The 14,621-nt window shown below is 43.4% G+C and overlaps 4 protein-coding genes across 4 annotated transcripts; all 4 read left to right on the top strand. All coding sequences in view use genetic code 12, as the record gives it.

Moving 5' to 3' along the window:
• Positions 1-636: 636 nt before the first annotated feature.
• Positions 637-4,098, top strand: PVL30_002186 (uncharacterized protein; the record flags this gene model as incomplete). The annotated part of the gene is made up of 5 exons (XM_061119340.1): positions 637-1,320; positions 1,624-1,964; positions 2,269-2,523; positions 2,616-2,991; positions 4,066-4,098. 5 exons carry the CDS (start codon positions 637-639, stop codon positions 4,096-4,098), a joined length of 1,689 nt encoding a protein of 562 aa, XP_060975323.1.
• Positions 4,099-4,121: 23 nt separating this feature from the next.
• PVL30_002185 (uncharacterized protein) lies at positions 4,122-7,588 on the top strand (the record flags this gene model as incomplete). Its single annotated transcript, XM_061119339.1, has 5 exons — positions 4,122-4,805; positions 5,097-5,437; positions 5,745-5,999; positions 6,092-6,467; positions 7,556-7,588. The coding sequence occupies 5 exons, from the start codon at positions 4,122-4,124 to the stop codon at positions 7,586-7,588; spliced, it is 1,689 nt and encodes a 562-aa protein (XP_060975322.1).
• Positions 7,589-7,611: 23 nt separating this feature from the next.
• PVL30_002184 (uncharacterized protein) lies at positions 7,612-11,101 on the top strand (the record flags this gene model as incomplete). Its single annotated transcript, XM_061119338.1, has 5 exons — positions 7,612-8,295; positions 8,599-8,939; positions 9,244-9,498; positions 9,591-9,966; positions 11,069-11,101. The coding sequence occupies 5 exons, from the start codon at positions 7,612-7,614 to the stop codon at positions 11,099-11,101; spliced, it is 1,689 nt and encodes a 562-aa protein (XP_060975321.1).
• A 23-nt stretch (positions 11,102-11,124) lies between these two features.
• On the top strand, positions 11,125-14,600 carry PVL30_002183 (uncharacterized protein; the record flags this gene model as incomplete). Its single annotated transcript, XM_061119337.1, has 5 exons — positions 11,125-11,808; positions 12,112-12,452; positions 12,757-13,011; positions 13,104-13,479; positions 14,568-14,600. The coding sequence occupies 5 exons, from the start codon at positions 11,125-11,127 to the stop codon at positions 14,598-14,600; spliced, it is 1,689 nt and encodes a 562-aa protein (XP_060975320.1).
• Positions 14,601-14,621: the final 21 nt, after the last annotated feature.

Below are 14,621 nucleotides of genomic sequence, written 5' to 3'. Positions count from 1 at the left end.
AAACTTCAGCAGAAAAGAGTTTTCCCGTAAATTCGCACCAAACTCAGGGGAATAATCAACACACACAAACAATTCTCGACTCGTTGCAAGCTTGACGGCAATCCGTCGAGAATTGTTTGTGGAGATAGAATGCATTGCAGGATGTATAAGGTTGTAGATTGTGTTGAGCCAACATGCATCCAAACACACAATTCATCCACTCTGGTTGTCCACTTTCTGCTACAGCCACACACTATTGGCAGCACCCATTTGGCAGCACCCATTTGGTTTTTTGTTACGACGCGTTTGGTAGCGCATACAATTGCACACACACTGCTGAGCTACCAGAAGGGATTTCCTCGCCCTTCTGTTCCCCTCACTTCCTCGCGGGTTTTGCAACCAAAATGTATATGGCATAACACAATTTACTTGTTAGTCTCCAACCACAAGGCGTGGCGAGAGGGCTACTTGGTGAAGTATAAATATCCACAAACAAAATCCTTGTGACCTCAAACCTTTTTTTGCCCTTTTCTTTTTCTTCTTTTCCTTTTTCTTCTTCTTCTTTCGCCAGAAGTAAACCCACAACCAAAGTCTCACTTAGTACAGTTTAAACGAGTCAGACTTTACCAGTTAGTTTACTTAATTAAATCTTAAATAATGTCATTTTTTAAAAACGCTTTTAACACCTCCCCCAAGTCAAAGGGGGAAAAACCAGCCGAACGCAAGGTTCGGTTTCAACTTCCCGGAGAACCTGTACCCCAATCAACCAAGCAGGTTTTCCAAAACCTCAAATCAACTTTGGCGAAGGGATTCAAACCTTCGCAAACACCTGGGAAATCACCCTCAGGTGCACCACTGCTGGAAACACCAGTTAAAAAGCTTACCAAGAAAGAGGCCGAAAGGTTTCTTCTTGTAGAGGGAATACACAAAAGTATTGCCGACTGCCTCAGGAGAACCTGGAAGTACGACGAAACTTTCAGTGTTTTTCTTAGGCACCAAGAATACACAACCAATATCGAGTCCTACCATGCAAAGCTGTTTCAAAGAGTAAGAAAGCTGTGGGGATGCCTGGAATCCACCTATTTACAGTCATTTGCGTCCATGGAAGACTCCATAACAAAAATAGGCAGCACCGCCTACAAATCTACAGATGGAAAATTTCTCATCTACAAGATTTCAGAGGAACACTCCGAAGACATCAGGAGAGAGCTTCCCAGAATGGGAAGCCACTACAAAGAGGCATCATTGATACTTCCCCACTTCCAACTCTTGAAAATGAATTTTGGAGGGGAGGAAACTATCTATGCAGTAAGTCCGGCATACGAGCACCAAGCAACTGAGGTATATTACTTGGGCACACAAGAAACAAGCCTGAAAAACACATATACCTCAAACACATACACATTTACAGACACAGACACAAACACAAACACAAACACAAACACAGACACAAACACAAACACAGACACAAACACAAACACAGACACAAACACAAACACCACACGCACATACAATTACATGACACGCAGGAACAAACGCGCATGTGACATGGGCGAACCCAGACCCACCTTCGCAACACTTTGCACCAACTCCGTTGTCCATAAGTCCTCATTTCTGAGGCCATTATACCACCCCATTGACCAGGGCTGTCCAACAGGCAATGTCCGCTTCCCCTTACTTACCAAAGAACGCGAGGACATCCTTCACAAATTGCAAAGGGACACGACCCATCTTATAGCCAGAAACAAAACAGGCTATAAGCTTCTAGTTGGGGTGGAGAGAAAAGTGGGTAGTCGACCAGGAATCCAAGTGCGGATTGTCGACTACCACAGGACATACACCAGGGAGAGGGGGTTTAGAAGGTTTTTTAGGTTTTTTAGGTTTGGAGGAGCAAATGTCAAAACACCAGAAGAATACGCTGCTTGGTTGATTAAGACTTTAGATCAGCACATTGAGGTTATCGAGGGGGAACTACATCTAGAAAAGTTCAAAATCAAAACACTACCCCCAACTACCAGCTTCACTCGCTGCATAAAAAACATAAAAGCGAGGATCAAAAGTCTAATGCTGGTCTCAACCAAGTAATAAAAGGAAAAAAAAAAAAAAAAAAAAAATACAAAAACAGACGGACAAAAAAAAAGCACGTTACTGTCACTGGTGCTATTTCTGATGTTACCTCTGTTGCTGCTTCACGGACGACTATATCACAAACCCAACCATGATCCCAAAGCAGGGGAGCCCACCGACCTCTGCTACCGTTTCCCATAGCCTACCACAACATTGCACTAGTGTAGCTGCCGACTCACACATTTATTCTGAACTTGGCAGATCCTGCGACAAAATGGCGCCTTTGTCGTATGATCTTGTACGGGGAACGAAAAATGTGGAGGATGCATATGCACTAGGGGTATCAACAAGGCACAGCGGGATCATATTATCACAGGTTGGGTTGTGTAAGTCACCGTGCAAGTTGTTTCAGATGGTGCAGAAGAAAAGCTTGTGGAATCTGCTTCCGGGGTTTGTTAATGTTGCATCAAAATCATTGTTTGCTCGTGTTGGAATAGCACCACTACTACTACCACCACTAATATTTATCATATTTATCATATTTATTATATCCAACATATTTATTATAGTGTGTGCTATCCGACGTCGACCAAACTCAAACTATGCCATTCAAACTTGTCAGAAATGTTTTTGGTGTTATTCCTGGTGTTTTTTCCTGGTTGTGTCACTGGTTGCGTTGCTGATGGTGTTGCTGGTTGTGTTGCTGATGGTGTTGCTGGTTGTGTTGCTGATGTTATGTCTGGTTGTGTTGCTGATGTTATGTCTGGTTGTGTTGCTGGTGTTATGTCTGGTGGTGTTACTGATGTTATGTCTGGTTGTGTTGCTGGTGTTATGTCTGGTTGTGTTGCTGGTGTTATGTCTGGTGGTGTTACTGATGTTATGTCTGGTGGTGTTGCTGATGGTGTTGCTGATGGTGTTGCTGATGTTATGTCTGGTGGTGTTGCTGTTCCTGCTATTAATCTTTGCACTTTTTTTTTCTAATATTAACACACTTTTCTGTTTATGTAAACACTCTGCTATTTGTAATTGAACCATTCTTCTATTTCGCATTCAGCCTACAAAATTGAACGTTCTGTATATTTCGCGCAATCGCTGTCATTGCAAACTAGAGTATCTCGGGTTGGAGTATGTGTATGTATACGCGCACGTGAGCTGCTGTGAACGAGTTAACCTCAGATACACGTAATATACACGTAAGATGGACGCGCGCGGGTGGGTGTGTACTTTACAAAAAACTTTACAAAAAAACACTACAGTGGGCAGCAGCAGTGATAGGAGCCAGATTCTCCCTATGTTCTGGAAGTGGCGCATTTTTGTAGAACTGGCATAGGATCCAGCCTGGGGTTCAACCTAGGGCTCAACCTGGGATCCGGCCTATATGATGTAAATGTATGGGGCGGGGAAAGAGGGAGGGAGTAGCTGAGCCCACAATTATCCTCAAACTTCAGCAGAAAAGAGTTTTCCCGTAAATTCGCACCAAACTCAGGGGAATAATCAACACACACAAACAATTCTCGACTCGTTGCAAGCTTGACGGCAATCCGTCGAGAATTGTTTGTGGAGATAGAATGCATTGCAGGATGTATAAGGTTGTAGATTGTGTTGAGCCAACATGCATCCAAACACACAATTCATCCACTCTGGTTGTCCACTTTCTGCTACAGCCACACACTATTGGCAGCACCCATTTGGCAGCACCCATTTGGTTTTTTGTTACGACGCGTTTGGTAGCGCATACAATTGCACACACACTGCTGAGCTACCAGAAGGGATTTCCTCGCCCTTCTGTTCCCCTCACTTCCTCGCGGGTTTTGCAACCAAAATGTATATGGCATAACACAATTTACTTGTTAGTCTCCAACCACAAGGCGTGGCGAGAGGGCTACTTGGTGAAGTATAAATATCCACAAACAAAATCCTTGTGACCTCAAACCTTTTTTTGCCCTTTTCTTTTTCTTCTTTTCCTTTTTCTTCTTCTTCTTTCGCCAGAAGTAAACCCACAACCAAAGTCTCACTTAGTACAGTTTAAACGAGTCAGACTTTACCAGTTAGTTTACTTAATTAAATCTTAAATAATGTCATTTTTTAAAAACGCTTTTAACACCTCCCCCAAGTCAAAGGGGGAAAAACCAGCCGAACGCAAGGTTCGGTTTCAACTTCCCGGAGAACCTGTACCCCAATCAACCAAGCAGGTTTTCCAAAACCTCAAATCAACTTTGGCGAAGGGATTCAAACCTTCGCAAACACCTGGGAAATCACCCTCAGGTGCACCACTGCTGGAAACACCAGTTAAAAAGCTTACCAAGAAAGAGGCCGAAAGGTTTCTTCTTGTAGAGGGAATACACAAAAGTATTGCCGACTGCCTCAGGAGAACCTGGAAGTACGACGAAACTTTCAGTGTTTTTCTTAGGCACCAAGAATACACAACCAATATCGAGTCCTACCATGCAAAGCTGTTTCAAAGAGTAAGAAAGCTGTGGGGATGCCTGGAATCCACCTATTTACAGTCATTTGCGTCCATGGAAGACTCCATAACAAAAATAGGCAGCACCGCCTACAAATCTACAGATGGAAAATTTCTCATCTACAAGATTTCAGAGGAACACTCCGAAGACATCAGGAGAGAGCTTCCCAGAATGGGAAGCCACTACAAAGAGGCATCATTGATACTTCCCCACTTCCAACTCTTGAAAATGAATTTTGGAGGGGAGGAAACTATCTATGCAGTAAGTCCGGCATACGAGCACCAAGCAACTGAGGTATATTACTTGGGCACACAAGAAACAAGCCTGAAAAACACATATACCTCAAACACATACACATTTACAGACACAGACACAAACACAAACACAAACACAAACACAAACACAAACACAAACACAAACACAGACACAAACACAAACACCACACGCACATACAATTACATGACACGCAGGAACAAACGCGCATGTGACATGGGCGAACCCAGACCCACCTTCGCAACACTTTGCACCAACTCCGTTGTCCATAAGTCCTCATTTCTGAGGCCATTATACCACCCCATTGACCAGGGCTGTCCAACAGGCAATGTCCGCTTCCCCTTACTTACCAAAGAACGCGAGGACATCCTTCACAAATTGCAAAGGGACACGACCCATCTTATAGCCAGAAACAAAACAGGCTATAAGCTTCTAGTTGGGGTAGAGAGAAAAGTGGGTAGTCGACCAGGAATCCAAGTGCGGATTGTCGACTACCACAGGACATACACCAGGGAGAGGGGGTTTAGAAGGTTTTTTAGGTTTTTTAGGTTTGGAGGAGCAAATGTCAAAACACCAGAAGAATACGCTGCTTGGTTGATTAAGACTTTAGATCAGCACATTGAGGTTATCGAGGGGGAACTACATCTAGAAAAGTTCAAAATCAAAACACTACCCCCAACTACCAGCTTCACTCGCTGCATAAAAAACATAAAAGCGAGGATCAAAAGTCTAATGCTGGTCTCAACCAAGTAATAAAAGGAAAAAAAAAAAAAAAAAAAAAAAAATACAAAAACAGACGGACAAAAAAAAAGCACGTTACTGTCACTGGTGCTATTTCTGATGTTACCTCTGTTGCTGCTTCACGGATGACTATATCACAAACCCAACCATGATCCCAAAGCAGGGGAGCCCACCGACCTCTGCTACCGTTTCCCATAGCCTACCACAACATTGCACTAGTGTAGCTGCCGACTCACACATTTATTCTGAACTTGGCAGATCCTGCGACAAAATGGCGCCTTTGTCGTATGATCTTGTACGGGGAACGAAAAATGTGGAGGATGCATATGCACTAGGGGTATCAACAAGGCACAGCGGGATCATATTATCACAGGTTGGGTTGTGTAAGTCACCGTGCAAGTTGTTTCAGATGGTGCAGAAGAAAAGCTTGTGGAATCTGCTTCCGGGGTTTGTTAATGTTGCATCAAAATCATTGTTTGCTCGTGTTGGAATAGCACCACTACTACTACCACCACTAATATTTATCATATTTATCATATTTATTATATCCAACATATTTATTATAGTGTGTGCTATCCGACGTCGACCAAACTCAAACTATGCCATTCAAACTTGTCAGAAATGTTTTTGGTGTTATTCCTGGTGTTTTTTCCTGGTTGTGTCACTGGTTGCGTTGCTGATGGTGTTGCTGGTTGTGTTGCTGATGGTGTTGCTGGTTGTGTTGCTGATGTTATGTCTGGTTGTGTTGCTGATGTTATGTCTGGTTGTGTTGCTGGTGTTATGTCTGGTGGTGTTACTGATGTTATGTCTGGTTGTGTTGCTGGTGTTATGTCTGGTTGTGTTGCTGGTGTTATGTCTGGTGGTGTTACTGATGTTATGTCTGGTGGTGTTGCTGATGGTGTTGCTGATGGTGTTGCTGATGTTATGTCTGGTGGTGTTGCTGTTCCTGCTATTAATCTTTGCACTTTTTTTTTCTAATATTAACACACTTTTCTGTTTATGTAAACACTCTGCTATTTGTAATTGAACCATTCTTCTATTTCGCATTCAGCCTACAAAATTGAACGTTCTGTATATTTCGCGCAATCGCTGTCATTGCAAACTAGAGTATCTCGGGTTGGAGTATGTGTATGTATACGCGCACGTGAGCTGCTGTGAACGAGTTAACCTCAGATACACGTAATATACACGTAAGATGGACGCGCGCGGGTGGGTGTGTACTTTACAAAAAACTTTACAAAAAAACACTACAGTGGGCAGCAGCAGTGATAGGAGCCAGATTCTCCCTATGTTCTGGAAGTGGCGCATTTTTGTAGAACTGACATAGGATCCAGCCTGGGGTTCAACCTAGGGCTCAACCTGGGATCCGGCCTATATGATGTAAATGTATGGGGCGGGGAAAGAGGGAGGGAGTAGCTGAGCCCACAGTTTTCCTCAAACTTCAGTAGAAAAATGTTTCCCTGTAAATTCGCACCAAACTCAGGGGAATAATCAACACACACAAACAATTCTCGACTCGTTGCAAGCTTGACGGCAATCCGTCGAGAATTGTTTGTGGAGATAGAATGCATTGCAGGATGTATAAGGTTGTAGATTGTGTTGAGCCAACATGCATCCAAACACACAATTCATCCACTCTGGTTGTCCACTTTCTGCTACAGCCACACACTATTGGCAGCACCCATTTGGCAGCACCCATTTGGCAGCACCCATTTGGTTTTTTGTTACGACGCGTTTGGTAGCGCATACAATTGCACACACACTGCTGAGCTACCAGAAGGGATTTCCTCGCCCTTCTGTTCCCCTCACTTCCTCGCGGGTTTTGCAACCAAAATGTATATGGCATAACACAATTTACTTGTTAGTCTCCAACCACAAGGCGTGGCGAGAGGGCTACTTGGTGAAGTATAAATATCCACAAACAAAATCCTTGTGACCTCAAACCTTTTTTTGCCCTTTTCTTTTTCTTCTTTTCCTTTTTCTTCTTCTTCTTTCGCCAGAAGTAAACCCACAACCAAAGTCTCACTTAGTACAGTTTAAACGAGTCAGACTTTACCAGTTAGTTTACTTAATTAAATCTTAAATAATGTCATTTTTTAAAAACGCTTTTAACACCTCCCCCAAGTCAAAGGGGGAAAAACCAGCCGAACGCAAGGTTCGGTTTCAACTTCCCGGAGAACCTGTACCCCAATCAACCAAGCAGGTTTTCCAAAACCTCAAATCAACTTTGGCGAAGGGATTCAAACCTTCGCAAACACCTGGGAAATCACCCTCAGGTGCACCACTGCTGGAAACACCAGTTAAAAAGCTTACCAAGAAAGAGGCCGAAAGGTTTCTTCTTGTAGAGGGAATACACAAAAGTATTGCCGACTGCCTCAGGAGAACCTGGAAGTACGACGAAACTTTCAGTGTTTTTCTTAGGCACCAAGAATACACAACCAATATCGAGTCCTACCATGCAAAGCTGTTTCAAAGAGTAAGAAAGCTGTGGGGATGCCTGGAATCCACCTATTTACAGTCATTTGCGTCCATGGAAGACTCCATAACAAAAATAGGCAGCACCGCCTACAAATCTACAGATGGAAAATTTCTCATCTACAAGATTTCAGAGGAACACTCCGAAGACATCAGGAGAGAGCTTCCCAGAATGGGAAGCCACTACAAAGAGGCATCATTGATACTTCCCCACTTCCAACTCTTGAAAATGAATTTTGGAGGGGAGGAAACTATCTATGCAGTAAGTCCGGCATACGAGCACCAAGCAACTGAGGTATATTACTTGGGCACACAAGAAACAAGCCTGAAAAACACATATACCTCAAACACATACACATTTACAGACACAGACACAAACACAAACACAAACACAAACACAGACACAAACACAAACACAGACACAAACACAAACACAGACACAAACACAAACACCACACGCACATACAATTACATGACACGCAGGAACAAACGCGCATGTGACATGGGCGAACCCAGACCCACCTTCGCAACACTTTGCACCAACTCCGTTGTCCATAAGTCCTCATTTCTGAGGCCATTATACCACCCCATTGACCAGGGCTGTCCAACAGGCAATGTCCGCTTCCCCTTACTTACCAAAGAACGCGAGGACATCCTTCACAAATTGCAAAGGGACACGACCCATCTTATAGCCAGAAACAAAACAGGCTATAAGCTTCTAGTTGGGGTGGAGAGAAAAGTGGGTAGTCGACCAGGAATCCAAGTGCGGATTGTCGACTACCACAGGACATACACCAGGGAGAGGGGGTTTAGAAGGTTTTTTAGGTTTTTTAGGTTTGGAGGAGCAAATGTCAAAACACCAGAAGAATACGCTGCTTGGTTGATTAAGACTTTAGATCAGCACATTGAGGTTATCGAGGGGGAACTACATCTAGAAAAGTTCAAAATCAAAACACTACCCCCAACTACCAGCTTCACTCGCTGCATAAAAAACATAAAAGCGAGGATCAAAAGTCTAATGCTGGTCTCAACCAAGTAATAAAAGGAAAAAAAAAAAAAAAAAAAAAATACAAAAACAGACGGACAAAAAAAAAGCACGTTACTGTCACTGGTGCTATTTCTGATGTTACCTCTGTTGCTGCTTCACGGACGACTATATCACAAACCCAACCATGATCCCAAAGCAGGGGAGCCCACCGACCTCTGCTACCGTTTCCCATAGCCTACCACAACATTGCACTAGTGTAGCTGCCGACTCACACATTTATTCTGAACTTGGCAGATCCTGCGACAAAATGGCGCCTTTGTCGTATGATCTTGTACGGGGAACGAAAAATGTGGAGGATGCATATGCACTAGGGGTATCAACAAGGCACAGCGGGATCATATTATCACAGGTTGGGTTGTGTAAGTCACCGTGCAAGTTGTTTCAGATGGTGCAGAAGAAAAGCTTGTGGAATCTGCTTCCGGGGTTTGTTAATGTTGCATCAAAATCATTGTTTGCTCGTGTTGGAATAGCACCACTACTACTACCACCACTAATATTTATCATATTTATCATATTTATTATATCCAACATATTTATTATAGTGTGTGCTATCCGACGTCGACCAAACTCAAACTATGCCATTCAAACTTGTCAGAAATGTTTTTGGTGTTATTCCTGGTGTTTTTTCCTGGTTGTGTCACTGGTTGCGTTGCTGATGGTGTTGCTGGTTGTGTTGCTGATGGTGTTGCTGGTTGTGTTGCTGATGTTATGTCTGGTTGTGTTGCTGATGTTATGTCTGGTTGTGTTGCTGGTGTTATGTCTGGTGGTGTTACTGATGTTATGTCTGGTTGTGTTGCTGGTGTTATGTCTGGTTGTGTTGCTGGTGTTATGTCTGGTGGTGTTACTGATGTTATGTCTGGTGGTGTTGCTGATGGTGTTGCTGATGGTGTTGCTGATGTTATGTCTGGTGGTGTTGCTGTTCCTGCTATTAATCTTTGCACTTTTTTTTTCTAATATTAACACACTTTTCTGTTTATGTAAACACTCTGCTATTTGTAATTGAACCATTCTTCTATTTCGCATTCAGCCTACAAAATTGAACGTTCTGTATATTTCGCGCAATCGCTGTCATTGCAAACTAGAGTATCTCGGGTTGGAGTATGTGTATGTATACGCGCACGTGAGCTGCTGTGAACGAGTTAACCTCAGATACACGTAATATACACGTAAGATGGACGCGCGCGGGTGGGTGTGTACTTTACAAAAAACTTTACAAAAAAACACTACAGTGGGCAGCAGCAGTGATAGGAGCCAGATTCTCCCTATGTTCTGGAAGTGGCGCATTTTTGTAGAACTGACATAGGATCCAGCCTGGGGTTCAACCTAGGGCTCAACCTGGGATCCGGCCTATATGATGTAAATGTATGGGGCGGGGAAAGAGGGAGGGAGTAGCTGAGCCCACAGTTTTCCTCAAACTTCAGTAGAAAAATGTTTCCCTGTAAATTCGCACCAAACTCAGGGGAATAATCAACACACACAAACAATTCTCGACTCGTTGCAAGCTTGACGGCAATCCGTCGAGAATTGTTTGTGGAGATAGAATGCATTGCAGGATGTATAAGGTTGTAGATTGTGTTGAGCCAACATGCATCCAAACACACAATTCATCCACTCTGGTTGTCCACTTTCTGCTACAGCCACACACTATTGGCAGCACCCATTTGGCAGCACCCATTTGGCAGCACCCATTTGGCAGCACCCATTTGGTTTTTTGTTACGACGCGTTTGGTAGCGCATACAATTGCACACACACTGCTGAGCTACCAGAAGGGATTTCCTCGCCCTTCTGTTCCCCTCACTTCCTCGCGGGTTTTGCAACCAAAATGTATATGGCATAACACAATTTACTTGTTAGTCTCCAACCACAAGGCGTGGCGAGAGGGCTACTTGGTGAAGTATAAATATCCACAAACAAAATCCTTGTGACCTCAAACCTTTTTTTGCCCTTTTCTTTTTCTTCTTTTCCTTTTTCTTCTTCTTCTTTCGCCAGAAGTAAACCCACAACCAAAGTCTCACTTAGTACAGTTTAAACGAGTCAGACTTTACCAGTTAGTTTACTTAATTAAATCTTAAATAATGTCATTTTTTAAAAACGCTTTTAACACCTCCCCCAAGTCAAAGGGGGAAAAACCAGCCGAACGCAAGGTTCGGTTTCAACTTCCCGGAGAACCTGTACCCCAATCAACCAAGCAGGTTTTCCAAAACCTCAAATCAACTTTGGCGAAGGGATTCAAACCTTCGCAAACACCTGGGAAATCACCCTCAGGTGCACCACTGCTGGAAACACCAGTTAAAAAGCTTACCAAGAAAGAGGCCGAAAGGTTTCTTCTTGTAGAGGGAATACACAAAAGTATTGCCGACTGCCTCAGGAGAACCTGGAAGTACGACGAAACTTTCAGTGTTTTTCTTAGGCACCAAGAATACACAACCAATATCGAGTCCTACCATGCAAAGCTGTTTCAAAGAGTAAGAAAGCTGTGGGGATGCCTGGAATCCACCTATTTACAGTCATTTGCGTCCATGGAAGACTCCATAACAAAAATAGGCAGCACCGCCTACAAATCTACAGATGGAAAATTTCTCATCTACAAGATTTCAGAGGAACACTCCGAAGACATCAGGAGAGAGCTTCCCAGAATGGGAAGCCACTACAAAGAGGCATCATTGATACTTCCCCACTTCCAACTCTTGAAAATGAATTTTGGAGGGGAGGAAACTATCTATGCAGTAAGTCCGGCATACGAGCACCAAGCAACTGAGGTATATTACTTGGGCACACAAGAAACAAGCCTGAAAAACACATATACCTCAAACACATACACATTTACAGACACAGACACAAACACAAACACAAACACAAACACAGACACAAACACAAACACAGACACAAACACAAACACAGACACAAACACAAACACCACACGCACATACAATTACATGACACGCAGGAACAAACGCGCATGTGACATGGGCGAACCCAGACCCACCTTCGCAACACTTTGCACCAACTCCGTTGTCCATAAGTCCTCATTTCTGAGGCCATTATACCACCCCATTGACCAGGGCTGTCCAACAGGCAATGTCCGCTTCCCCTTACTTACCAAAGAACGCGAGGACATCCTTCACAAATTGCAAAGGGACACGACCCATCTTATAGCCAGAAACAAAACAGGCTATAAGCTTCTAGTTGGGGTGGAGAGAAAAGTGGGTAGTCGACCAGGAATCCAAGTGCGGATTGTCGACTACCACAGGACATACACCAGGGAGAGGGGGTTTAGAAGGTTTTTTAGGTTTTTTAGGTTTGGAGGAGCAAATGTCAAAACACCAGAAGAATACGCTGCTTGGTTGATTAAGACTTTAGATCAGCACATTGAGGTTATCGAGGGGGAACTACATCTAGAAAAGTTCAAAATCAAAACACTACCCCCAACTACCAGCTTCACTCGCTGCATAAAAAACATAAAAGCGAGGATCAAAAGTCTAATGCTGGTCTCAACCAAGTAATAAAAGGAAAAAAAAAAAAAAAAAAAAAATACAAAAACAGACGGACAAAAAAAAAGCACGTTACTGTCACTGGTGCTATTTCTGATGTTACCTCTGTTGCTGCTTCACGGACGACTATATCACAAACCCAACCATGATCCCAAAGCAGGGGAGCCCACCGACCTCTGCTACCGTTTCCCATAGCCTACCACAACATTGCACTAGTGTAGCTGCCGACTCACACATTTATTCTGAACTTGGCAGATCCTGCGACAAAATGGCGCCTTTGTCGTATGATCTTGTACGGGGAACGAAAAATGTGGAGGATGCATATGCACTAGGGGTATCAACAAGGCACAGCGGGATCATATTATCACAGGTTGGGTTGTGTAAGTCACCGTGCAAGTTGTTTCAGATGGTGCAGAAGAAAAGCTTGTGGAATCTGCTTCCGGGGTTTGTTAATGTTGCATCAAAATCATTGTTTGCTCGTGTTGGAATAGCACCACTACTACTACCACCACTAATATTTATCATATTTATCATATTTATTATATCCAACATATTTATTATAGTGTGTGCTATCCGACGTCGACCAAACTCAAACTATGCCATTCAAACTTGTCAGAAATGTTTTTGGTGTTATTCCTGGTGTTTTTTCCTGGTTGTGTCACTGGTTGCGTTGCTGATGGTGTTGCTGGTTGTGTTGCTGATGGTGTTGCTGGTTGTGTTGCTGATGTTATGTCTGGTTGTGTTGCTGATGTTATGTCTGGTTGTGTTGCTGGTGTTATGTCTGGTGGTGTTACTGATGTTATGTCTGGTTGTGTTGCTGGTGTTATGTCTGGTTGTGTTGCTGGTGTTATGTCTGGTGGTGTTACTGATGTTATGTCTGGTGGTGTTGCTGATGGTGTTGCTGATGGTGTTGCTGATGTTATGTCTGGTGGTGTTGCTGTTCCTGCTATTAATCTTTGCACTTTTTTTTTCTAATATTAACACACTTTTCTGTTTATGTAAACACTCTGCTATTTGTAATTGAACCATTCTTCTATTTCGCATTCAGCCTACAAAATTGAACGTTCTGTATATTTCGCGCAATCGCTGTCATTGCAAACTAGAGTATCTCGGGTTGGAGTATGTGTATGTATACGCGCACGTGAGCTGCTGTGAACGAGTTAACCTCAGATACACGTAATATACACGTAAGATGGACGCGCGCGGGTGGGTGTGTACTTTACAAAAAACTTTACAAAAAAACACTACAGTGGGCAGCAGCAGTGATAGGAGCCAGATTCTCCCTATGTTCTGGAAGTGGCGCATTTTTGTAGAACTGACATAGGATCCAGCCTGGGGTTCAACCTAGGGCTCAACCTGGGATCCGGCCTATATGATGTAAATGTATGGGGCGGGGAAAGAGGGAGGGAGTAGCTGAGCCCACAGTTTTCCTCAAACTTCAGTAGAAAAATGTTTCCCTGTAAATTCGCACCAAACTCAGGGGAATAATCAACACACACAAACAATTCTCGACTCGTTGCAAGCTTGACGGCAATCCGTCGAGAATTGTTTGTGGAGATAGAATGCATTGCAGGATGTATAAGGTTGTAGATTGTGTTGAGCCAACATGCATCCAAACACACAATTCATCCACTCTGGTTGTCCACTTTCTGCTACAGCCACACACTATTGGCAGCACCCATTTGGCAGCACCCATTTGGCAGCACCCATTTGGTTTTTTGTTACGACGCGTTTGGTAGCGCATACAATTGCACACACACTGCTGAGCTACCAGAAGGGATTTCCTCGCCCTTCTGTTCCCCTCACTTCCTCGCGGGTTTTGCAACCAAAATGTATATGGCATAACACAATTTACTTGTTAGTCTCCAACCACAAGGCGTGGCGAGAGGGCTACTTGGTGAAGTATAAATATCCACAAACAAAATCCTTGTGACCTCAAACCTTTTTTTGCCCTTTTCTTTTTCTTCTTTTCCTTTTTCTTCTTCTTCTTTCGCCAGAAGTAAACCCACAACCAAAGTCTCACTTAGTACAGTTTAAACGAGTCAGACTTTACCAGTTAGTTTACTTAATTAAATCTTAAA

This window comes from Lodderomyces elongisporus, chromosome 2 (assembly GCF_030384665.1).
Source record: "Lodderomyces elongisporus chromosome 2, complete sequence".
NCBI lineage: Eukaryota > Fungi > Ascomycota > Pichiomycetes > Serinales > Debaryomycetaceae > Lodderomyces > Lodderomyces elongisporus.
Note: the sequence above shows the minus strand (reverse complement) of the source record. Positions and strands in the feature narration are given on the sequence as shown.